This window comes from Thermobia domestica, chromosome 7, assembly GCF_964235325.1.
Source record: "Thermobia domestica chromosome 7, izTheDome1.hap1.1, whole genome shotgun sequence".
NCBI classification, from domain to species: domain Eukaryota; kingdom Metazoa; phylum Arthropoda; class Insecta; order Zygentoma; family Lepismatidae; genus Thermobia; species Thermobia domestica.
In genome coordinates, this window is record NC_137460.1 from 278738585 (window position 1) to 278766271 (window position 27687).

Genomic DNA, 27687 nt, shown 5'->3' on the forward strand with positions numbered 1-27687 from the left:
TTAGGTAAAGTACTAAGCGTGGGTTATTTTGACCCATTCGTGCTTCTTACACTAAATTTCATACGCTGTATACACTGTCAGTGGCGGCTTTTGATTCTTTCAAACAATACCTGAATTATAGTACTGTAACATTAGAGATTTATACTTAGAAATACGCTTTGTTAGGAATAAATTTTGTCACACATTGTATTTTGATTACACCTGACAGTCTTTACAGAGCGGTTTGCTGGTGCAATGCGCTTTGCAAACAAGCTTGTGACAGATTACATACAAGGGATGGATAAAAACTAATGACACAATTGTTATAATTTACAAATGACTGTAATAGAAGGGAAAATACGTTCTACATTCCTTCAATGTAATCACTCCCATGTCCACAACCTTCTGCCACACGTATGGAAGGCGCCGTACTCCGTCAGCACGTTGTACTCTGGCTATGTCTCGCAGCGACCGCCCTACGGCATTGAGGATGGCTTGTCTGGTGTTGTATCGTTGTCCGCGAAGTGGTTGCTTCATCTTGAAAAACAGGTCATAATCGCACGGACTCATATCCGGCGAATATGGTGGAAGTTCCAGAATCTCCCAGTTCCAGGCACGTAAAAGGTCCGTCACGGCAGTAGCTGTGTGACAGCGTGCATTGTCGTGCAAAATGATTGATGTCCATGCCAAAAGACCAGGTCGCTTTCTCCGAAGTGTGGGACGCAGATGGTGTTGCAAGAACGTACAGTAATATGGCGCATTCACAGTCTGCCCTGCTGGTACAGCATGGTGCAGGATAACCCCTTGGACATCATACGCCACTATCAACATCACCTTCACTACTCCCTGACTAGGGCGCACAGTCTTTGGCCGAGGGGAACCGGAATGTTTCCATTCGTTGGATTGGCGCTTCAAACATGGTTCCTAGGATCGAACCCAGGTTTCATCAATGGTAACGATCCTGCCCAAGCAATTGTCACCCTCCCTCTGGTGGCGGTCGAGCAATTCTTGTGCCAGTGCATATCGGTACCCTTTCTGCACCTCGGTAATGACATGTCGAACCCAATATGCTGCAAATTTGCGAAAACCGAGGATGTCGTTCAAAATGTGAAGCACAGTTTTATGGCACACCCCAACCTCTGCCGATAACTCACGCGCAGTACACCGTCTATCCACGTCCAGCAAGGATGCAAGGAGCTGAATTGTCATGTTGTCCACTGGAGGTCGTCCAAAACATTGTCGGTCTTCCACGTTCTGTCTGCCTTCACGAAACACTTTAACCCATCGAGCCACGGTGAGGTATGTCAACGCTGCATCACCACAGGCTTCCCGCAGTCCCTGAAAACATTCTCGTGCACTACGACCACGTGCCACTTCAATTTTGATCCACAAACGCTGTTCACGTTTAGTGAACATTGTGTTTAGAGCGCTTCCACTCGCGATACCAATTTGACGCCACTGCTCTCGTTGACTGACTGACTCAACAGCGTTCCCACTCACCTAAGTTCCTCAACTGAGATTGTCTTCTCCGGTGCTGCCACCTCGTGGTTCTCCGTCACTAGACTGGCGCGTGCCGGCAGGGTTGCCAGTACTTTTTATCCAACCTATGTACTTTTAAGGGGTAAAGAATCACGTGTCTTGCTAGAAATAAAACCATATATTTTAGGGAACTGAACCAAAATATAACAATTGCTGAGAAGGAAATATGTAGTGACGTGTGGACGTGGGAAAAAGTGGGGAAAAAAGGAGTTTCATAAAATAATATTTACTATTACTCTTACCCGAATCAAAGTACGGTAGAACGGAGAAGTGATTATTCCAGGTTTCATTTCAATTGGCATAATAATAATAATAATAATAATAATAATAATAATAATAATAATAATAATAATAATAAAACGATATTTTTGTGGGCCGTGCCGCGAGGTATCCAAAACTGGGTGAAAATGACCTAGCTACACTTTGTGCCATTTTGGGGGTACTTTTTTATATATGAATTCTACTGAAATGATTTCCAAATGTAAAAATGGTTGCTAATGGAAGAATACCAAAAATATTAGCCCACTATCTCTTTTTGATATTCTTTATAAAAGATCATCTGGGCCAAATTGACCCAGGTTTTGTATTCATAGGGTTGAATTCACTTTAGTAAAAGGAGGATAGGTCGCTGACAGTGTATGAGTTTAGTAAGTTTAGTGGCGAAATATTAGCAGAGGACGTGCTCAGACGGAAGAAGAAGTAGTGGAAACTTTTTGAGTGAGTGTAAGGGGCACATGTTAACTACTCAGAGGATCTAGAATGTAGATGAAAATACTGTGGGCGAGAGACCATGTGATCACTATGTCTGGAGTAGTGTTAGATCAGGAACGGATTGGTTTTGGTAATGGGTGAATGAACCATGTAGTGGAGGCAGGGATAAAATTGTTAAAAGCTGCTTTTTCTCAGTCTGAGCGGCTATGGATGTTAATATTGGAAGAGATCAGGTAATGTCGGAAATTATTTGAAATATATTGGAATGGGAGGGGAATAGGACGACCTGGTCGAACATAGATGACTGTCATTGTGACACATAAAGATCTGTAATAAATAGTTATGATTAGATGTTCTGGAATATTAGATGGAGAGTCAATACTATACCATGTGTAAGGATAAAATACTATTGTCACGGCGCTGGTGGCGCGTCGAGTCGGGAGCTTCTTATCGTGTCGAATGAGTTGATAGCCGGTAAATTTGCAATTAAATTTGGAATTGAGATGCGTTTTACTGATAAGCAATGTGTGAAATTTTTCCTCGTATAATAATTGTTCAAATATGAGTTTATGAAATAAGTAGAAGAGAATGTTAAAAAATAGAAATAAAAGTCATAGTCAAATACCTAGGTATATATGATCACTATGAAGTTAAATATTTGTTTCGAGTGAAGATACATGAAATTGCACGTACGAACCATTGTAAGTGGCATGAAAATCGAAGTGAAGAAGGTTGCGAGCTGCGTGCTGAACGTTTAATATTCATGGTTGTGCAAAAGATGAACGTTTTGAAGAGTGTGGTTGCCAAATGCTAATAGTTTATGAATATAAAGAAATTGATTAGTTTCTTGTGAAGTCTCGCCTTTTCCATATGGAATATAATGAGTTAACAGTGAACATAATGAGTTTACTTATGTGTAAAAACCCCTTACTTACTTCTTTCCCCTTGTTTACTTCTTTCTAGTTAATAAATATTTTATTTTGAGTGCTGGTATTTAAGCAATAAAATAGTCACATAGGTATCGAACTTAATTATAACAAGAAAGATATTGCTTCAATAAAGTGAATGTACAGTTTCGCTTAAAGCGTATCCACTATCTGGTGTTTGTATTTAATATTGTAAATATAATAGAAATTTAAATCCTAGTTCATATCTTATCAAGTAAAAATGGTCCTGGGTCCAGGAAGCAAAGTGTTACCATTCATGAAATTTTCTTTCACGTTACCACTGTAGGGTTAAGAACAATGGATGTTACGAGGGTAAAGTGTACTAACAGGGCGTAAACATTAGGGACAAGGGGTATGCTGATAGCGATTTCGTGTAGGATCTAAAGTGAGGTAATAGATATTGTATGAATAAAGGGTGCTGAGTTTGGAAGCGTTTGCTGATATAGGTGAGATTTAGTTTTTCGATATCGTACTGTAATATGGGGAAAGTTATGCATTGGTATAGCTCCAGAGTAGGACTAGGTAATCGAAAAAGGAAAGCTCTTTGGAAAACTTTTGGTTAGAGGATCAAAAGATTTTGATAAATTATGGATGATGCGGCTATCCGCACCGTAAATCTGTGTATTAAATTTTGCAATACGAAATCTTTGTATGTACTTAGGATAGTCTATGCATAAAGTTAAAAAAAATGGCATCAACTTGTAGAAAAGTTAAAGTTCGTGCTAATGCTTCGGGAAAAATATTTGTGCTATTTCTGTGCTTTTTCATTTCCATTGTGAACCCAGTAGTAAGGTTACGGCTAGTGTCTGCGTTTGACAGTATCTCCAGCTGGAAATGCAGTGATATACCGTTTTCACTTATTGCTACAGAACACTGAAATAATATAATTTACAATGTTCAACCCAGATGGCAAGAAAAGAATGAGAGTGACTAGAACAACGTGATCCCACACTAGAGAAGTGTGCCGTCAGGTGCTCCATATTCTGCGTTTAATGTGGTGATGTACAGAAGAATGTTGATCAAAAGTGCAGTGAACAAAACCACGTTTAAACTATACTATCTAAATGTACAATGCATTATAATCAATTTTACGGACTGTGGTATGAATATTAGTTAGTTGCTGGAATATGGCTGTCTAGTGGTAATTGAAACTTGTCTGAAAGTATTGGTAAGGAACAGTGGAATTCCTTTTCTCAACCAATTCTCTACATAGATAAACGACCGCAAGACCACAGGGGCGGATTGTTTGTAGTATTAAAATAAATAGGGCAGCAGAGCACAGAATGATCTCGTACGTGAGTGTGAAATTATTTGAGCCCAAGTAAGTCTATCCAAAACAAACTTCGTCCGGTGTTTCTGCAGACAATATACGAACAGTCCTCAAGTTTAATTGAAACATGCCACGAATCATTTCCAAATGTTGTCACAAGGTGACAAAATTCTTCATTTTGGTGAATATATCTTGGGCTTACATATGGAACTACAGTAAACATGGGATAACATCACACAAATGACATTCCTTTGTCGAACATTCTACTCAAGCACTCGACTTGGGATTGAACGATTTTCATAACGCGCGTAAAAATAGCAGCTTAAATTATGTCGTGTCTATTTTTCTGATATAATCCGTCATCTCATATAAAGAGTTCCTTCTCCGAGACCGCGAGTTGCCCGTTCCCTATCTTAGCACAATCCCGGAAGCCAGCAATCCAACTCAAAAAGAATGTTTGTACCTGATTGAAGGAAGGCCCCTTTGGGTGAAATTTGCAAAGTGCAACAGGTGATACAGTGGACACTTTTACTAAATTGAACTATAGACGAGGCACTGGATTCTTTCCCTCATGTTTTTAATGCAACAATAAATACTTTCTACTGTTCAAAAAAGTAAAAACAATGAAATTTCCAATGAGGCACGGCGAACAGAGACGCTACACATTACCAAATAAAAAAAAAAAAACTTTGGGAATTGTGGTGTGCATTTCCAGATGAATACATATCTTAAAATAATTTCTGATATACGACTTAATACAAAAAAGCTATTGAGATGCAGCAAACACCTAGATTATATCTTAAAAAAAAAGACACTAGCATCAGCAACACTAAACAACTTTGGTATCTTATCAGACCTAGATCTAAAACTTCTAGCATAAGTCTTTTAAAGTACAATGTTATATCAGGTGCACAAATTGAGGGAAGAACAGAAAATTTTAATAAATTCTCAACTGCATAATCGACGTACCTCCCTCTTCAATCCGTTTACTCGTCCACCTTATCTCATTTATCTATCACTCCCCCAGAGTATGAATTACTCTGATTTTCACTCCGGCCTGAAAGCCTCTGGCCAGGACAATATAAGATGGACCTTTCTGTATTCGAAATCATATATTATTTCTTTTCCACTTTCGCTCATTTTTAATAGATGTTTCAGGGAAACCTGTTTTCCCTGTTCTTGGAAAACAGCCCGATTCTCTTCCATTTGTAAATGTGGATTAGAAAGTAATGTGTAATGCAAAAGCAATATCTCGCTACTCTAAACATATCAATCCTCTGCGAGAAAATTATCAAATGCATTACTTCCCGTTCAGTACAATCCCAAAGTTGGTAGTGGAGGGTGGACGGTCAATCTGCCGTCAGAGGGAGCCAAAACGTGATTTTTTGTTTCGCATTTACATAAAATTGTAAAAAAAAGTTTCATTATTTTTCATCCGCAGTTTCATTTTTAACTGCCCTAACCTAAAAAATATTACAAACCCATATCTATACGTGTTAGCATTATAATTAATAAACGAAAACCTGAAAGCTCATCGTAAAATATCAACTTTGAAAAAAAAAAAATTGGTGGTGTGCTTAGCATAATACAGAAAACTAACTACCGATGATGAAGCAGTGTAACCAATCCGAAGAGATATTTGCTACATCTGCGGGTCAAGGGAAAGCAACAGAACTCGCCTTGAATGTAATGATTGTGGAAAATACATGTTCAGATTGCTGTCAACAATTATCACTACTTGCAATACATGCAAGCAATCTCAGAAAGAGAGCAGTGAAGTGGATGTTCATTAACTTTGAACCCGCCTTGAGTCTACATATTGTGGAAAAACATATGCAAAAAGCATTCAATCATTACTGCTCTCTGCAGTAAATATCAGCATTACAACAACAAGCTCAGTGACATGGATATTGGATAGGTTCGAATCTGTTATTTTGTGTTTTGTACAGTGTTTTCACTCATATTTAACAGTATTATAGTTTAATTAAACTTATACGTTTGGTCAACAATGATTTGTCTTGATTTACTAAACCTAAATGCTCCAAAACATACTTTTTGCATCATGCACAATGCTGGAAAATGTGAATAATCAATCACGGCCAAATTACCGTCGTCGCGAACGGAAACGTGAATTGGCAGTACGTGAGATTGATACGTAATATTGAACGAATTTTATCGCACTTTTGATAACTAAGATGTTTCGCATTTGTATATTTTATCACGTGTGTAAATTGAATATACTTTTTATGTACAAACATGATTTTTTAGTAATTAGTTTCACATATCTTACAATGTTTTTCCACTAACAAAATATGGACTTCATGTAAACGCTTTTCACAATTATGCACAGCCATCTTTTACCTTTATGAGATAGCATGTTTCCTCAAAATTGAACTTTGATTATACCGTTCTTCATAGTCTTGACTGAGCAGTTACTCCCCATCTGTATTAATATATCTGTTGGGAAATAGAAACTTTAATTAAGCCCTTTCTACACACGTAGAACGCTTTAGTTTTTTCCTTAGTATTTAATAGTATTTTTTTCTTTTGTTCATTGTAAAACGTGAGCTCCATATAAATCTTCTTTTCGCCTGTGTGTTGTCATATGTGTGAGAGTTTCATCTGTGTATTAAAATATCCTTCCAGACTTGAGTATAGACTAAGTAGTATTCCAAACTTTTCGTATATGTGAAGTTTTCCACTTGTGTATATTAAAATTTGTCTTGCCAAACTTGAACGCGAACTATATGAAGAACTCAAATCAGAAGTTGCTAACTCATTATTGCTTGATTTTACAGGATCACGTCTTAAAATTTATAGAAATGTGTTGAAATACCGATATATTAATACAGTGGTGTAAAATTATGTATGCTGGTTCGTTTTGACAGGTGTGACGTTGTCTTACAGTACCAGATTTTTATAAGGTAAACAGAACGTTTTTGAATAAAATTTAAAACCTGATTTAACAACTTTTCTTATAAAACGAGTGAAAAGTTGGTAAGTCAGTATACTAAAAAACTTCTAAGTATACAAGAGAATAAGTAAGGAATGCGAAACATAGCTTCGAACTTCATTTTTATGAACCCACATGCACATTCACCTTATATCATCATCCCGCGCTTGAGAAACGACTGTGGACGAAAAAGAGTAGAAGATATTTGCGTCGAAATTTTGGTACAGACGCTCTTTTCGCAAAACACCACGAATTCCGGTAAAGTAATTAACACTTTGGATAAAAATGCTATTAATCTCGCTTTGAAATCAAAGACGACAACTGGAATGCAATCGTTTTCAATATTATTAGTCAGTCATTTTTTGACACATACAACCTTAATACGATTTTAACGTAATGTTTATCTGATCAGTTTAACCCATGTGGAAGGGACGAAGACTTGAGTTTACGATCACTTCTTATCTTCAAACTGCATAAAATTTTCTGCCAAAGAGCATGAAAGAATATCGTAAAAACCGAAAAAATAAATATATGCGGTTAAAATGGAACTGTGCAACCATGTATCGACAGGAAAGATGCAGCTAAAATGCAGATGGTCCAGAAAGTGTTAGTGTTGGAATTGACATGCTTTCCGCTGGATCTACACTTGTAGCTGATGAGGAAGGTGCACCCTCACTATGGATGTCGCTTAAACTTGTTGCCTTTAACTCCCTTACATACAAGAACTCTCATGGACTATATTTGGAATTTTTATCTCTACATAAATGTTCCTTTGCGAAATCGTCATTTGAATCTTCGTCGGCGTCAGCCAACTTTACACTACGCAGCAATCACTGTGGCGGCAAAGCAGAAGAGCTATTCGTGGAGTAAATGCGGAACCAATTTCCTTTAACATCTGCCCCCAAAATACGGACTTAACAATTTGTCCTTCACAACTTACATTCCATTCCAAATAGCAGGTACATTTGAAGGGCTTAATGTGGTCTGATTCCTTTAATATTTAATTCTGTTGTAGTCCTCTTTAGCAGTGTATTTATCGTGCATATAATATTTCTGCCAAAACAACTTGTGAGAGCGGCAAATTCTTTTCTATATGCCATGTCTATTTACAAGTCTTGCCAAAGCTGATTCTAAACTAAATCATATTGAACTTCCTTCCCATATCTGTCGTTATTGAACTATGTGTTTTACTATGCGATTTGCCAAATGAGAACTGCAAGTAAACGTATTTCTACACTCTGCGCATGTGAGACTCTTGTCTTGTGTGGATTAACAATTTCTTGCTCAATGAGAACCTTGAGTAAATAGGAGGCTACGTTCTATCCATCTCTGGTTTGTCACTTGTGTATTGAAATGCCTTGCAAGGATTGAGCGTAGACAAAATCATTTTTAACATTTTCCATGTGTGAGATTTACGTCCTATTTGGCTTAACACGTATGAGCGTTGAATAAATTCCATTCCAAGGTATTGGCACTTGTGAGATTTTGGATCGGGTGTGGATTAACATGCGTGTAGCCAACTCTGAATTTCATTTAAATACTTAACCACACTTTGGCAACTGTGAGCTTTAAATCTTTTGTGAATTATCGTGTGTAACAAAAGTTGCACGATGTTTAAATCCCTCACTACACTCTTGGCACGTGTGATGCTTTACTACTGTGTGAAGCCAAACTGGAACGTCGATTAAATGACTTACCACACTCGTTGCACGTGTAAGGTTTTTCTCCTGTGTGGATTAACATGTGACTAGCCAAATATGAACGTACACAAAACCCCTTACCACACTCTTGGCACGTGTGTGGTCTGTCTGCTGTGTGGATTAATATGTGTGAAGCCAAACTGGAACGTCGATAAAATGATTTACCACACTCGTTGCATGTGTAAGGCTTTTCTCCTGTGTGGATTAACATGTGTCTAGCCAAACGTGAACGTACACTAAATCCCTTACCACACTCTACGCACGTGTGAGGTTTTTCTCCTGTGTGGATTAACATGTGTCTAGCCAAACGTGAACGTACACTAAATCCCTTACCACACTCTTCGCACGTGTGAGGTTTTTCTCCTACGTGTATTAACATGTGTGTATCCAAATAAGAACGTACACTAAATCCCTTACCACACTCCCTGCACGTGTGTGGTCTTTCTCCTGTGTGGATTAATATGTGTGAAGCCAAATTGGAACGTCGATTAAATGACCTACCACACTCGTTGCATGTGTAAGGTTTTTCTCCTGCGTGTATTAACATATGTGTAGCCATATATGAGCGTACCCTAAACGCCTTACCAACTCTCTGCACCTGTGAGGTCTTTCTCCTGTGTGGATTGACAGGTGTGAAGACAAATCGGAACGTCGATTAAATCCCTTACCACACTCTTGGCACGTGTGAGGTCTTTCTCCTGTGTGGATTGACAGGTGTGAAGACAAACTGGAACGTTGATTAAATGCGTTACCACACTCTTCGCAAGTGTAAGGTTTTTCTCTTGCGTGTATTAAGATGTGTGTAGCCAAATGTGAACGTACACTAAATCCCTTACCACACTCTTGGCACGTGTGTGGCCTTTCTCCTGTGTGGATTAATATATGTGAAGCCAAACTGGAACGTCGATTAAATGATTTTCCACACTCGTTGCATGTGTAAGGTTTTTCTCTTGCGTGTAATAAGATGTGTGTAGCCAAATGTGAACGTACACTAAATCCCTTACCACACTCTTGGCACGTGTATGGTCTTTTTCCTGTGTGGATTAACATGTGTATAGCCAAATCTGAACGTGCACTCAGTCCCTTACCACACTCTTGGCACGTGTGAGGTTTTTCTCCTGTGTGGATTAACAGGTGTCTAACTAAAGATGAACGATGATTAAATCCCTTTCCACACTCGTGGCATGTGTAGCATCTTTCTCCTGTGTGGACTAACATGTGCCTAGCCAAATGTGATCGTACACTAAATCCCCTACCACACTCGTGGCACGTGTGAGGTTTTTCTCCTGTGTGGATTGACAAGTCTGTAGCCAAATTTGAACGTACACTAAATCCCCTACCACACTCGTGGCACGTGTGAGTTTTTTCTCCTGTGTGGATTGACAGGTGTCTAGCCAAATGTGAACGTCGATTAAATGCCTTACCACACTCTTGGCAAGTGTAAGGTTTTTCTCCCGAGTGGATCAATAGGTGAGAAGACAAATTGGAACGTTGTTTAAATGCCTTACCACACTCTTCGCACGTGTGAGGTTTTCCACTTGTGTGGATTAACATGTGTCTAGCCACACATGAACGTCGAGTAAATGACTTACCACACTCTTGGCATGTGTGTAACCTTGCTCCCGTACGATTTAAAATGTGCGTAGCCAAACATGAACATAAACTAAATTCCATTGCACATACTCCGCAGATGTTGGATTTTTCACCTGTATGCACTAAGTTATTGCTTGACAAAGTTGAAATTTGACTAAGGTGTTTTTCTCTCTTTCCGTAGGTATGACGCTTTTCACTCTCCTGCGCTAGAATATGCTTTGACAAAAGTGATGGATGAAACCCCTTGCCAAACTGCATCGAAGTATGAGATTCCTCATCTGAATGAGAAATGGTTTCCTTTAAAGTAATACACGTATTGTCTTCTCCGTGGAATGGTAATACGTTATCGCGCCTGTAACAAATTCAACAAATAAGGAAATGTGAATGGAGATAATGATTAAGTAGCAACAAACAAAATTATCATTCTCTTTATTTCATGATAAAATTACACTCAAATTTTTTTATTACATGATATATTGTACAAATATCAAATGGAGTACCACTGAGTAGTTTCCGTATCTTTCTATTCTCATAATAAGAGGCTAGAGTTTGTTTCAATATATCAAATTGAGCCATCGTTTATACTGTGGCTGTCATAAGTCTTTGACCGTGGCTGCTTTGAAACAAATGCACAGTACGACAATTAAATCTGTCTTATCTGTAGTTTCATGTGGAGAGAAAACAAACTTGCGTATCAAAGGTTTAAGAACAACTGAACTTATTAAAATAAACTCTACCGAAAATCATTCACTTATATCATCATAAGAGGAATACGAAAGACATTTTGAAACGAAGAAAAAAAATAATATACAATTTCCAAGGTGAGGCAGAGAAACTTAAAGTAACCAGACTAAAAACGAATCATTTACAGCGTAGTGATTGTAGTTCAGTGGTCTAGGCGATTGGCCAGTAATCTGGAACTTTTTCGATCGAAAACACGTCGAGCATTTTTTTTTTTTTTTTACTTTAGGAATGTTGATGGCGGTTGACCAGCGATAACACACGCATTATCACATTCAAATATTTGAATACTTCTATAATAATTCTTTAATAATAAATTTCTATGATAGTCACGCCCCTGTAGTTAAGAAACGTGTTTCGCAACACCCATCACCATGCTAAACCGATGAATTACGTTCGTTAATGGCGCGGAGATAAAGCTTATAGAGCATACAGGAGATATGTTAAAAATAGTGATCCTTCCAGTGATAGCACCATAAATCCTAATACGAAATTCGAAAACAATAGGAGATTAAGAAACCGTTGCACTCAAGAAGTAAGGAAGGCAAAACGGCGCTTTGCCTATTAAATACTTGAATTCCAAAATAATGGAGCAGTTCTTTGGAAATGGCTAAAGTATTAGGTGTTGGGAGAAACATAGCCAAGAACGCTGTTAACTATACGCCAGATGAATTGAACACTTTTTTTCTGTCAAACATGTATGGTACCAGCCTCCATGAAACTGCAAACAATGAATAATATTGTAGCTGCGGAAATTAACTCTCTGTTCTCGTCTTCTCACGTACAGCCTGCACATGTATTAAAAGCGATCCAAAGAATTAAATCTAAAGCCACTGGTACAGATATTTCAATAACTATGGTCAGGAAAATCCTACTGCATGTACTTAATCCTATCACTGACATTTTTAATTACTCTCTTGCAACAGGTACTTTTCCCACAGTATGGAAACTTGCTAAGGTCACCCAACTTCCAAAAAAGAACAACGCTGATAATATTGCAGACTATCGTCCAATCAGTGTCCTTCCCGAGCTTTCAACAGTTTTTGAATATATTGTAAATGATCAAATTCGGGAATACTTAACAACAAATAATTTATTGGATACATTTCAATCTGATTTTCGAAGTAATCATAGCACATGCACTGTACTAGTAAACATAACGGAAAATATAAGATCGGCTATTTATAACAGAAAACTGACGCTCCTTACTCTACTTGACTATAGTAAGGCATTTCAAACCTTTGATTTTGACATATTACTTAAGGAATTTTCATTATTGTTTAATTTTTCTGAATCAGTGGTTAAATGGTTTCATTCTTACATTCACGAACGTAAACAAAGAGTAGTGATCAATCAGGATCACATATCGGCATGGCATTGTACAAACAGTGGAGTGTCGCAGGGTAGCGTACTAGGTCCCCTTCTCTTTGCCCTTTACATTAATGATCTCCCTAAAATTCTCACCTATTGTAAATACCATATTTACGCTGATGATTTTCAGTTATATGCTTCTTTTCTCCAACAAGATATTAATAATGCGATTGAGAAAATAAATACTGAGTTAAACAAAATCAGCGACTGGTCTACGGCTCATGGGTTAAAATTAAATGCAACAAAATCGCAGCGCATCTTAATTGGCTCCCCAAGAATTCTTTCTTCTATTAATATCTATCAGCTCCCAAATATAATATTGTCCAATACTGTTATTCCATTCTCTACAGCTGCCAAAAATTTCGGAGTCATAATAAATCAAAATCTCTCTTGGTCAGATCAAATAAATGGAGTTTGTAAGAGAGCGTTTGGTGCCCTACATACGTTAAATCGACTAAGAATTTTCTTACCAATATCTTTGAAGATCAAACTTGTCAAGGTACTGGTGTTCCCACATCTTGACTATTGCGACTCAGTCTATTCTGATCTGACAGAAAATAATCAAAACGCTTGCAAAGAGTGCAAAATGCCTGCAATAGATTTATTTTCAATATAACTTACAGGGAACATCTCACATCTTTTTATAAAAAACTGTCATGGCTGACGTTAGTCGGAAGAAAAAATTTACATAATCTTACCCTATTGTACAAAATACTTACTACGTCAGAACCATCGTATCTAGCCCGTAGATTTTTATATTTATGAGATTTTCATACTAGAAGCACAAGATAACAAGATAATTTCTTGCTCTCCATCCCCAGTCACAATTCTGATTCATACTCAAAATCCTTCACAGTAAGTACTACACGCCTCTGGAACAGTTTACCTCAATTAATACACAAGGTTTCCAGAGTCGCCAAATTTTTTAAAAAAAAATTCGGTATATTCCTTTCTCTTAAGTAAAGATAAGGACACTGGTAGCACATGAGGCATCTTCGTTTTACCAGATTATTAATAACACACATATGAACACACAACCAATAGGTAACCTAGGTTAATTTGTACAGCTTATTCATACCTCTAGTATGAATATGCAATATGCAATTTTTGGTTTCTCCATGTTATTTTTGTTTCCCCTATTGAATATTATTTTTCAATTTTTGTTTCTTGAAGTGCTTAACCATTTTTTTTTAAATTAAGTAGTATATTGTTTTCTTATGTGGTTCAATACTTTTCTTTTGTAATTGTTAATATTTTCTATATATTTGTGTTTTTTTAAATATATATAATGTATGCACGTGGTTAAGTGCTCGGAGAAGGCTGCAGATCCTTAACTTCGCCACGTAAAAGAAGTCATAAATACGTAATAAATAAATAAATAAATAAATACTCGTTTGTTTCCACACTTCAACTATAAAATTTTCAGGAATAATACTAGTGATAATAAATATTATCCGGAAAAATATTTAAAAATTGAAAATTTATTATCGCTCAGGTCATACCATTACAAGCAGAAATCAAAAAAAAAATTGGTTTTGTGTAACGTTGCCCATGAAAAGACGAATTTCTCATCTCGATTCTAAAAACAAACCAAACAAATTCGGGATGAGACTTAACATTTTAATTCCAGACGGGACAAGGCTAACTCACTCTATCGTCATGCTTTGGAGATGAGAATCGAGACGAGACGAAAAGTATCGTAAACATTTCTCGTCTTATCTCGATTCTAGAAATAATATATGCCACTCTTTAAGCAACAATTGCTATGTAGACTGAATCTTATATATTATTTTGCTACTTTGTACTTCAGAGCTCACTGATTTATGGTCTGTGTACATATTTTTGTAGCAAGGCTTTTATAATTACATCTGCAAACTCCACACGTTAGTTTATTACAAGCTTTAGTGTTCAATTATATTCAGGTCTTTCTATTACAGTTATTTTCCTGGAAACGTAAAGTAGAATATTTTCTACACGAAATATTAGCAGAAAGCTTCGTTTAAAATAGAATAGCTGTACCCCTTCCTCGAAACCCCTACGTTTAAGTAAGTTTTGTCGAATTTAAGTGCAACTATAAACTTTTAATAGCATTATTATTATTATTATTATTATTGAAGTGTTGTAAATTTACTGGTACAACCTGTTCCACCTAGCTCCCGCCTAGTATGCATTGTGCTGAACAAACAACGTGTGTATAGGTTTCCTCCGTGTTCTGCTTCCTCGAACTTTCTTTATTTCAATATTTCTTTCATTCTCATCATCGACGTGTTCTGTAGCTTAGCCGGCATAACCATTACTTAAAAACAAATTTTCTTACGGCTCTTGTGAGTTCAGAATCCATACTTTCTAAACGAAATTTGCCTCGAAACTTTCCGTTATAACATATAACTAGTACTAGGGAAACTTTCCGTTATAACATTTAGCTAGTTGTAGGGACGTTTGAGAGGGTATGTCCTGTTGATCCTGACACTTTTCTCTAATTCCGACTATTTTGTAACTTCTGGCTAACGCTACGGGCGATTTTACAGATTTTAATACAATGTGTCCTCATAAGGAAATTGTTACCTATATTATTATTATTATTATTATTATTATTATTATTATTGAATATTTGTGACCTCAATATTACGTCCTACAGCAATGTAAATAAACATACTGAAGTTACGGAAATGAAAATAAATTCTTTTAACCCTATATAAGGATGAATTGAGTTATGAGATACTATGCAAAGAAAAGATAGGAAAAAGGTGTCAGCTACTGGATAATGTGAAAATCGAACAGAACCTAAGTAGAGTGTGTCTTTATCACAACACCCTTTCGAAGTTACACCCTTTCTTTGGGTAAAGGACAGTAGTGTAATAACCTAACTCCTGGGCCAAACTCTAGGCCAACCCATTTTGGAAATATCTTTGACCAGCACAGATTCAGTAGGGTGAGATTGGGCAGGGTGCTTTGCGCATAGGCTTTAATGACATTTAAAATCATAAAATACTTACATCTAAAACTTACATCTAACATTAAATGTAAAAAAAGAAGTTTTTACGTCAAATTATACATCCTGGGTTGATTTTAAGAATAAATGATGGGTTAATGTATCTAATGCTATCGATAAACAAGATGATGTAACATTAGAGCAGCTTGAATAAGCAAACGAAGAGTTTACACAAAAAGAAACTGTAGAATTACCATGTCGATTGGCAAAAGATGATGTTGAGAAACCAGTAATTTTTTTATATAATTTAGCTGCTGCCTACAAATTTCTTTATAGAAGTAGTTAATGCATACAGAATCAAGTTTCAATTCATAACTTATAGACACATTTTTAAATGACATTTATTTGAAAGTTTTCCATTACACTTTAATATCAATGATCAGTTAACAATTAGACCATCCAAAAATTCTGATTTGAAACAAGGCAAATCATTAATGCTTATTATGTATGTAGAAAGAGAGGATGAAGATGAATACGAAAACGAATCAAGTGATAATGATAATGTTAGGAGGGTAGTATTAGGAAATGATGAATTTTAAATTTCTATATAATAAACAGGATGTATTGTGTTAAGTGAAAGAAAAAAACAGATACGAAGAAAAACACTATTAGAATAGAAAAAAACCAGAATGGAAGGTATAGTAAGAAAGGTATTGGTTCAGTATTTGGTGTTACTAAATCGTAATTCGTTAAAAAGAAAGATTGACTAGAACAAGGTAAAGGTATTAGAGAAGACATTATAGAAGAAATTCACAAACGTTCCGGAAAGAATTACCCTAGGTTAAATGTTATTGTTAAAGGTATAGATGATTTATGGCAAGCAGATCTTGTGGAAATGCATAGTGGAATGTTAAAAGGTATCTCCAAGTTAAACAAAGGCTATAAGTATTTGCTAACGATTATAGATGCGTTTTCGAAATATGCTTTTGCTGTTCCTGTTAAAGATAAGAGCGGTAAAAATGTTACAGAAGCATTTGAATCCATATTAAGAACGGGAAAACCTAGTAACTTACAAACTGATCAAAGCAAAGAGTTTTACAATAAAGAATTTAAGAAGGTGATGGAGGAAAATAAGATTAATCATTACTCAACCTATAGGGGTAAGAAAGCTTCTGTTGTTGAGAGATTCAATAGAACTCTTAAACAAAACATGTGGAAATATTTACAACACAAGGAGATTATAAATGGATAGAAATATTACCATCACTAGTTAACAAGTATAATAATCCTATGCATAGAACCATTGGTTTAAAGCCTATAGAAGTGAATAAAAAGAATAAGCAAATAAGTAAATCGAAAGGGTTATTTGAAAAAGGATATACACCTAATTGGTCAACAGAAGTATTTGTTATTAGGGAAGTTATACCATCTAATGCACCTACGTATAGAATTAAAGCTTTAGAAGAAGAGGATGTGCAAGGTAGATTTAACGAACCAGAACTATTAAAGACGAAACATAAAGATAAATACTTAGTGGAGGTGTTGAGAAAGAAAGGTGACAAAGCATACGTTAAATGGTTAGTATTTGATGATTCACATAATAGCTGGATAGATAAAAGTAATGTTGTAGTATAAATTTAAATATTATTTTTATGGAATAATAACCATAATAGGTTAGTATGGATCAAAGTTTGAATGAGATATGTTACGAACAGACTAAAGATAACTATTGGTATGGTATCTTTGGTGATTTTAAACTGATTATAGATAAGAACACGGGTTACTTCAATGCTACTAAATTGTGTGCAATGGGAGGTAGAAGATTTAAAAAAAAGTTAGAAAATAAAGGTTCAAATGAAATATTAGAATATTACAATAACAAACTAAGTGGACCGAATTCGGGCCACTTCAAAAACTGACCTTATACAGTAAAACTAGCTGGTAACGAAATAATGTTAAAAAATATTTTCTAAACAATAAATACGAGTACTACGGATAGTTTAAACGTTATTTGTTACGAACAGATTAAAGACATTTATTGGTATGCTATTTTTGGAGATTTTAAATTGATTGTGGATAAGAGTACAAGGTACTTCATTGCTACTAAGTTGTGTCAAGATGGTGGTAAGAGGTTTGATAATTGGTTAAAAAATAAAGTCACAAGAATTATTAAGATACTATGAGCTGGAATTAACCAACTCCTCTAATTATAGGAAATGCTCTTCCACATACCTAATAAAAGGAGGAGACAAAGAAGCAACCTTAATCATATGTGGAACTTATGTACACAAGAAATATTTCTAGCTGTTGCCTTTTTGTTATCTAAAGATTTTTACAATAAGTGTTACGATATTATCGAAGACTATTTCATCCAAGACTTTAAGCAATATAGAGTTAACAACGAATTACTCCAAACACGAATGCAAGATATAGAAATACAGACGGAAAAGTTAAGTCATAAGAACAAGGGCTTAAAAAAATAGCAGCACCATATACAGACGATGATTCAAAAGACAATTGCCTAATCATATACAAGAAGAACAAACTTAATTATCCTTTCCCTTATTATGCTATCAGATGCCAAAAGAGAAGTCTATATAAGCCTCAATGAGGCAGAAGAAAAATATCCAGATCATGAGATAATATACGAAAAGTTTCGAGATCTTAACAGTATTAAGATATTCAACCTAGTGCAAAAAGAATTAGATATTCGTAAAGGTAAGGGTAATGAGTTTTGAACGTCCCTATCAGATGAAGATTTGGTTAAAGAAATTAAAAAAAAATGATTGTTTCTATTATCGGTTAACATCGAGTCCTATGTAAAAACTTTCGATATAACTTTTATGATTATCATTTCATAAAAACTTAACATCAATATTCGATGTTATTATTTCCAATCTTCCACAGAAAAAAAACGGAATATCAAAATCAGGATTTTCTTCAGGATATTCATTGTTGTTGTTGTTAAGTATAATAACTGTTTTACAGAAAGGACAAGTGTTATCAATTCTTAATTAGGTAAGCATATATTCAACACAGAACACAAGCTTACACGTCATTTTACATAATTCAGTTTTTGTTTCTTTGCATATTGAGCATTCTTCTGAGTTCTCTATTAAATGTAAACCTGTTAAGAGTAGCATTAGTTTGTTTCTGAGGGACTCGTGACATGCTTATTTACTCTTAAGAATTTAAACATAACGATCTTACCTGTGATTTTCATTAGAAAGTTTTCTGAGAACTTCCTATCGCAACAAGTGCGTATTATGCTGTTTTTACTCTAAACTTTTCCTTTCGAACTCGAGAACGAATTTTTCGCTTTTATCGTGTAAACTAACACTTGACCAGTAAATTTTATTTTGTTATTTCTCACATGTGCTTCATCTAGCAGTGGTGTAATATCGTGCAAATCGTTAATAGAATCAAATTCTCTCAAGAAGGCTGTTAGTTCTTTTTCTGAGATAAGACAATTTTTAGAAACTATATCCCAACAGAGTTTGTCTTTAAAGGTTTTTAGGAATGTAAGTTTAAGCAAATCTGTTTTGCAAGAGAAATGCTCCAAAGTAAGTATTCTTGGAATTGTGTGCAAACCTCAATAGCTTCTTTTTGCGAATATTTCTCCAGTTATTTTCTTCACCAAACACGAGCCAATCAACTTTTTCTTTAAATTCATTAACATAATCTTCACTCATTTCCCAATGAATAAGTCGTCTTGTATGTTCTTTATGGTTTCTTACGAAATCTGTTTTTAAATGATGATAACAAAATGAACCATACCTTCGTTCACACAATTTGTCTCAGAAAAGTTTATCACTATACTTATTAATAAAGTTTTCGTATCTAACTAAGTCTCTCCTGTTTGATAATCTGACCCAATTGATGTGTTCTTCATAACTTTCTATAAAAGAAAGTGACAGTTTATGGGTTGATGTAACTGAACACCAATGTATCTTGTTTTTGAAGATATGTAGAAAGTTATCGGGTAAGTTCTTTATTTCTAAAATTTGTTTCCATTCTTTGAATTTTCGACTACTAAGTGCATTTATAACTATATTTCTACAAAGCGGATTCTGAAAGTAGTTTACAATATGCTCTGGGTTTAACCTTTGAATCGGGTCTTTTATAAGTTAATCTTTATTCATCATTGTTTTATCTTGTTTACTTGGTTGTTGTGAATTTGCAGCAGTTGTTGCTAGAGACTTATTTCTGTGCTCGTTGATTAAGGCTATTAATTCTGCTTTTCTAAGTTTTGAATAACCATGTACTCCGTTCTCTCTACATTATTGCTTAAGTTGGGGGATAGTTTTCCTTTCCATAACCTCCTTTTTTATAATAATAAGAAAGTAGGTATTCATTTTTGTTCATTTCTGTATTTAATAAATATGGATAAGCAGTATGAATGGATACAGAATAAACTTAACCTTATTCATCAAGATCTTCAACTCATAACAGTACTACTAGAAAAACAAATATTAAAAGAACAAGAAATGCTATTAAAAGAAAAAGAGAATGGAATATTAGAAAGATATACACCAGAATCAAATTGGGATAGCGACAAAAAACTTTAGCCCACAAATGATAGTGACAAAGAACTTGAACCTACAAATGATAGTGATGAACATGATGAGGTAGATTTGAAAAAATAATAATAAAAATGAATTAGTTTTCATTAGATTATTAGTAACTTTCATGGGTTATTTCCATAAAAGCCATCTTCTAATACAATATGCTAATAGACATCGAGATTTCCTACGTCACATGAATATCAGCTGTTGTATTAGATAACGAAAATGATTAAAAATTATTTTTTGTATAATAAAAACAAGAGAGTAATTATGAATTTAATTAAGCGCACAGTAGTGGAATTAAAAAAAAACTTATGTAAAGGAAAGGGGATCAAAAGTTATTCCCGATTAAGGAAAAACAGAACTCATAGACCGTATTAAAGTATATGAAGATGAACAAAACAGATTAAACTTTAACAAAACTTTTCCATTTAAAAAAGACATATTGGAAAAACAAAAACCTAAGTAATTAGGTAGGAAGAGAGCTTTAAAACTGTTTCCATTTAAAAAAGAAGTATTTGAAGAACCAAAAATCAAATCTGAATCAATACCAATCGATGTAAATCGTCAAAATACTACATTTAAATCAAAATTAGAAACATGGAGATTCACAACACAATACAAACCAGAAGGTCCATTAGAACATAATATTAAAACAACATCTAAAGCTATATTAAACAGAATACAACTCAGCTTACAAAAACATGGCTCATTGAAAATTAATAATTCAACTCAGCTTACAAAAACATGGCTCATTGAAAATTAATCTATGTTTGTCCTAAATAAAAGAAAGGAAAAGAAATGCAAGACTATTATTTTAATACTGAGAACCGAGTAATATATCAAAAACCAATGTCAAGGAACCACTAACTAATATGAAAAAGCATTAAGAACAAGAATGGATGAGTTTCAAGCTTGAAGTTCTGGCTGGACTCTTATAAACATTAACCTTTTTGAACTAGCAATTGTTAAATATATACCATACAGAGGATCATCATACATAGGATTACCTAAACAGATTCAAACAAAAAGGCAGTAATTAATGTAAAACTGAAGACGAAAAATGCTTCTTATACTCATTATACAGTGCCTTATATCCTACAAATTCACATCCTGAACGAGTACCAAAAGATGATGAACTATTGTCAAACTTAGAATCCATACTAAAAAATATTCATTTTCCTGTAAAACTAAGCAATATTCCAAAAGTCGAAAAATTACTTAATATTTCTATAAATGTCTATGCGAATGATAAAGACTCTCTCTCTCTCTCTCTCTCGCTATGGCCTATGGAACCCGGAGGTTCAATGCCGCGTTCACAAAAGCTCTCCACTGTCTTCTATCCTTAGCTAACTGCATCCAGTTTCTACTCTGTATTCCAATCTCTGCGAGATCCATCTTAATATTGTCCTCCCACCTGCGCCTAGCTCTTCCTAATGGTCGTTTTCCGATTGGTCTTCCAGTCAAGACTTTGAAAGCGTCTCTACTTTCTTCCATTCTAGCTGCATGACCCGCCCATCTAAGCCTCCTAGACTTGACAACCCTCACAATGTTGGGTAAACCATATAAATTATGTAGTTCCTCGTTATGAAGTTTCCGCCATTCTCCACTCTCGTTCCCTTGGGCCCGAATATTCGTCTCAGGATCTTGTTCTCAAATACTTTCAGACTATGTTCGTCCCTCAGACTAAGCGAACATGTTTTGCAGCCATACAGAACAACAGCCAATATTATCGTTTTTATATTTTAAGTTTCAAATTCCTCGACAGAATTCGCGACGACAAGAGATTTTGAACCGAATAGTAACACGAATTCCCTGCGTTTAGTCGACATTTAAATTCTCCGTGAATATGATTTTCCTCTGTTAATATTGATCCTAGATATTTGAAACTATCCACTTTATCAAAAGTATTATTTAATATTTTAACGCATCCATAATTTGCTGTATTTCGGTCCCTACGCACTTCCATGTATTTAGTTTTCTCTCCATTTACTTCTAAAGTATGATAAAGACTATTAAATCTATATAATACATCACGCACAGACCAAAAAAGAAAAACATGTGAATTTGTCAGATATATAAAAACTTGTTGAAGAAAATGTTAAAACACATTATTGTTGGATTAAAGACCTAAGTAAATTAATTAGTACTCAAATAAGTAAATGGAGAGCTTGAAAATTTGTGTGATCAATGTTTGTTATACTTTTAATAACAAAGTGCATTAGATAAACATGAGCAAGATTGTTCATCGAATAAAGCAGTAAAAATAATAATGCCTGAAGAAAACACACATGCTAAATTTAAGAATTATCAGTATAAAATGAGAATGGCCTTTGGAATCTATGCCGATTTTGAATGCTTATTGCATAAGGTTTTGGGATGTAAAGAATGTTATCTAGAAAATAAACCATATACAAAAAAAAAATATCAACAACATAAACCTTCTGGATTCTGTATTACATTGTAAAAAGCGATGGAACTAAAACCGAACCTATTTGTTTAGAGGTAAAAATGCAGATAAAAGGTACATAAATAAATTAGAGAAAGAAGCTAAAATGATATCTAACATTTATAAGCAAAATAATGAATTACCTTTAAGAAAGAAACAGAGAAGAGAGTTTAATAGATCCGAATTTGGTTATTACTGTAAAGAAAAATACACTAAAAAGAATTATAAAGTTAAACATCATGATCATGTAACAGGAGAGTTTATAGCTCCTTTCTGTAATAATTGTAATTTAAAGTTATAATTCAAAAAGTTTGTACCAATCATTATACATAACAGGATACGACTCACATTTATTCATTAAAGAACTTGGATGTAATAAAGAAAAAATTGATTTATACCTAATAAAAAAGAACGCTACATTTCATTCAGTAAAAAGGTTGGAACTATCAAATCAAAATTCATATATTCGTTTAGATTTATGGAGTGCTTAGACAAATTATCATCAAACCTAACAAGAGAACAAATGACACACACAACACTTCTACCCTAATGAAGAACAATTTAACCTTGTAACAAGAAAAGGTGTTTACCCGTACGATTATGTTAGTGACTGGAAAAAGTTTAAACAGAGACAATTAAGCCCAAAGAAAGCATTCTTAAACAAGCATACCAGCACACATATAAGTTATGAGAATTATACGCATGCGAAGAAAGCGTGGAAAACATTTAAAATTAATAATCTCGGACAGTACCATGACCTATATGGAAAACTGATGTGTTGTTATTAGCAGATGTGTTTGAGAACTTTAGAGAAACATGTCATAAAGCTTATGGTCTTGATACAGCTTGGTATATGACAGCACCAGGTTTAGCTTGGGATGCAATGTTAAAGATGACAAATATAGAATTAGAATTATTAACAGATAATGATATGGCGCTGATGATAGAGAAAGGTATAAGAGGAGGAATTTCACAATGTAGTAAAAGATATGTAAAAGCAAACAATAACTATATGGAAGATTACGATGAGAATAAAGAAGATTTATACATAATGTGCTTGGATGTTAACAACTTGTATGGATGGGCAATGAGCCAATACTTGCCATTTAAGGGATTATGATGGTTAAATGAAGACGAGATAAAAGAAACTGATTTCACAAATATACCTGATGATTCTGATGCGTGTAACATATTAGAAGTTGATCTTGGATATCCTCAAGAATTGCATTCAAGAAAACTGGCCTGTTATTAATGGTAGAACATTGAGGAAGAGGAGGAGGAAGACGAGAAGGAGGACGAGGATAATTATACTACAAATAAGGCCGAAACAATGTTTATGCATACGAATTGACCAGCATTTTTTCTGGTGGCAGCTTTGTAAGGTTCTAGTTCTCTTAAACTAGTTTGATTGTAAGATCAGGTCAAGCGTGTGCCATCTGTGAACCAATTTGAACGAAACTAAAACTGTTTAGCTAATCAAAGGGAGCAATATAATAAGATAAATTTAATTATGAGTTATGGACGCAATGTACAGTATTTAGCTCTAAACTCAAAGCACTCTAGCATTGTAATTATTAAATACTTCACGCTATTCTTATGTACTGATCAAAGCATTGCGATAACGGGTGTGCTGAAAGTTATAGAAACTCAAAAAATGGTCTAGAAGTTATAAACAATCAGGAGGACATTATGCGATAGAGTAAAAATGTAATTATGTATAGTGTAATGCAGTTTTAGATGTAAGTTTTTTATGATTTTAAATGGCATAAAAGCCTATGCCCAAAGCAACCTGCTCAATCTCACCCTACTCAATCTGTGCTGGTAAAAGATATTTCCAAAATGGGTTGGCCATAGTTTTGGCCCAGAAGTTAGGTTATTACAATACTAAAGACATTGGATTATGTATGCGCAATATTGATATATCATCAAAATATATAAAAAGGAATAATTATAATTTATCAATTTTTCTTGAAGGAATATACGGAACTTTTTGTAAATGCCGAACGAAAATATTATTATTATTTCTAGTAAAAGTACAAGAACACTTAGTAACAAAAACACAATGACGTTCCAGGAAAATTTATGACTCAAACTTGGCCTGAAAAATGACCTGTTTCTATTCATGAATTGCTTGCGAAACAAGCGAAGTTTTCAGACAGTAGAAATCGAGATTGTAGGCTCTGACGTCATGTAATTACTTTTTCCCTGTGAAAGAAGTCGTTTCAACTTTAATTTGTAAGAACGAAAGAAATCGACAATTCTGCATTTTATTACAAATCAGAAATATGATCATTCTAAATTATAATTTATTTTCTGAATATCCACGGAGAATCGAACCCCGGATCCCTAATATACAAAGCGAATACTCAAGCCACTACCATAATAATGCTCTTTTCAGTAAGAGTGAAGAATCACTCGTCTATGTAGGAAATGCAAACGTTTACAAATCCAATGTTTTATTAACCATGAATCACTGATTTTGGTCATGATAAAATAGTGCAGTCCAGAGAATTAAACATTAAATTTTAAAAAGACTGGAAGCAGCTCTGAAATTTGTCTCTATTCTATTCGGTTATTCTCCTTCTACAGGTAATTTCAATAACCTGGAAGTGCAGGGATACACCAAGGGCATCATATATTTTAAAGGTTTTCCCATCGAGAATCGAAAGTGAGACCCTGCTTAATAATCAATCAGATGGGTGGGGTGCCTGGTTCATTTCCAAGGCAAGTAAGGTTGACACGGACAAAATAGTGGTCGTGGGTTTTCTCGGGACACTCGCAATTCCTCATTCCACCAATTCATCCATCATCACCTGCTTCAATCATAGTTTTCCTTAGGCTAACAGGCATAAGCGTTGGACATTAAGTGATTTCCTTGTCAAGTTGTTAACCCAAACCAATCCGAATCGAAAAACAGTTGTATTTTCTATTGCTCATTAAGGTTTTCTCACAAAAACAATATGTAGAAAAGTCATGGCGAATCGTAATTCCATTCAAAAATAAAACACCAGACTAGCAATACCTTAAATTAAAATGTAACAATTACATATCCTTTAGAACTTTTCCAAAATCTGACGGATATTCTGGAAAGTGCCACAGCTAGAGTTGGTCATTGAGTAGGTGGGGCAGTCGATACTGGGTCAACAGCACGCGACCCACAACAACTCACCACTCACCATGACCCATTGCGATAATGACCCAGAAGTACGTATCTTCTGCATGCGAAACTACAGACATGGCAGATTTAATTCTCACACTCTGCATTTATTTCAAAGCAGTCGCCATTACCTGGTCAAAGACTTATGTCCGACACGACACATACGATATCAGAGTTAACTCAGGTACATACCAAAATACTTATTTTGTGCTATATGGTATAAACATTTATTATAAGTGACAATAGAGATACGTTGTCACTAGCATTATTACTTTTTGTGTCAGAAAATTTTAAAATCGGAAGAGGTTTTGCCATTGCCGCTACAAGAAACTGTCACTATGATTACAAAGAAACAAAGGAACGATATAACAACTTCTCAAATTTTTGCACAAGATACGTGATTTCATTAAGCATACCAATTTAAGGTTGCGCTTTATATAATCTGATACCTTGAGATAGTAAAATTTTGTTTACATTGATATGTAGCGACGTAGTTACATCTCATACATTCTAAATAAACAAATACATTTGAGAAACATAGAGTTTGTAAATTATTGCTATTATTTTGTACTTATTTGAAATACATGATATAATGATTCCAGAATTCAACGTTAAGGTAATATGGACACCCAACAGCAAATTCGTTACTCTTACATTATTACTAGTGCTTTTATGTTTGTGCTCTCAACATAGAATTTATCACAATCTGCTGCAATGCCATTAGCAAAAATCGAAATATATAATAGGTTTGAAATTCTGCTCTTACAGGACTTTTGCAAACCATGTCCTCGAGTGTTATTAGCATCGTGAAACACTCTAGTCATTATTGCTTTTTTATGCTAAAAGTAAAAAGCGAGTGCCAAGATAAATGCTACACTCTGAATACCGAAAAATTTAAGAAATATGATATACGTCACAATATAAAATACAGGGATCTGAACTATTTGAAATAAATATTTAATATGTTGAGCGTGTTCATTTAAGTGGCATTTTATTAAGTTACGTTCATTCAAATGGGTATCATAAAGACGGGAACAGGATTAAAACTGTACGTCAAATATTATAATCTGAGTGGTTTCTCTTGTTAGAGAAAGGACAGCTGGCACACTAGCTTTTTTTTTTAAAAAAAAAGTTTCACGTGCAGCAGTTTTCGGAAATAAATATTCAAGAGACAGAAGACGATCAATCTGCATACTACACCTAAGTACAAAAAATTTGACATCATCCTAATCTGCTATTAGCTACAGAAATAGCTGAACCGTTTGAAGTTAAATTTTACATGTCTGCAGTTAGCCACACATGTAACTCATTTAGAATTTTTTTTTATCTTTTCTTACGTTACTGTCACTAGAATGAAGATCCTACGAGTAAAAGAACATATTTAAATTTTACGCTAAAAATGGTGAGTGGATTATGCTTGAGAGGTGTCTTTATGCTATACCAGTGAGCAAGTGATCTAAGACTTACAAGAAGAAAACGGGCAATTTCCGCAGGTTTCATAATACATAAATTTACCATATGATATAACATTAATATGCAATGTACAGAACTTCATCACACATTGGCTCATGCACTCAAGTGATCACAATTTTGCTAGCATAAAAAGAATTACAGAAGATCTACGTTTTCAAGAGGATATTGTGAAATTAAGCTGTAAACCTCAAATAATCTTATAGACTTCTTTAGATGATTTAACAAGAGCAACGTCAAAAACAGCAAAAAGGCTTGTAGTATACGACTTAAAAATTGTTTACTAGGAAACAAAGTATTTTCGTCATTT

General features: G+C 34.7%; 2 protein-coding genes across 2 annotated transcripts in view; both read right to left on the reverse strand.

Annotated features, from left to right (window-relative positions):
• Positions 1-903: 903 nt before the first annotated feature.
• LOC145689751 (histone-lysine N-methyltransferase SETMAR-like) lies at positions 904-1395 on the reverse strand. The gene has a single exon (XM_081763948.1). The coding sequence runs from the start codon at positions 1393-1395 to the stop codon at positions 904-906; it is 492 nt and encodes a 163-aa protein (XP_081620074.1).
• Positions 1396-4917: 3522 nt separating this feature from the next.
• LOC145690955 (uncharacterized) overlaps positions 4918-27687 on the reverse strand; it is a 58260-nt gene continuing 35490 nt past the window's right edge. The window contains exon 2 of the mRNA XM_081766422.1: positions 4918-11044. Within this exon, the coding sequence (XP_081622548.1) occupies positions 9640-11044 (1405 nt within the window). The 3' untranslated portion in view covers positions 4918-9639. The remainder of the gene's footprint in view (positions 11045-27687) is intronic.

Excerpts from the sequence above, each read along its gene's own strand:
- LOC145689751 (XM_081763948.1), bottom strand. The coding sequence starts at position 1,395 with ATGTTCACTAAACGTGAACAGCGTTTGTGGATCAAAATTGAAGTGGCA.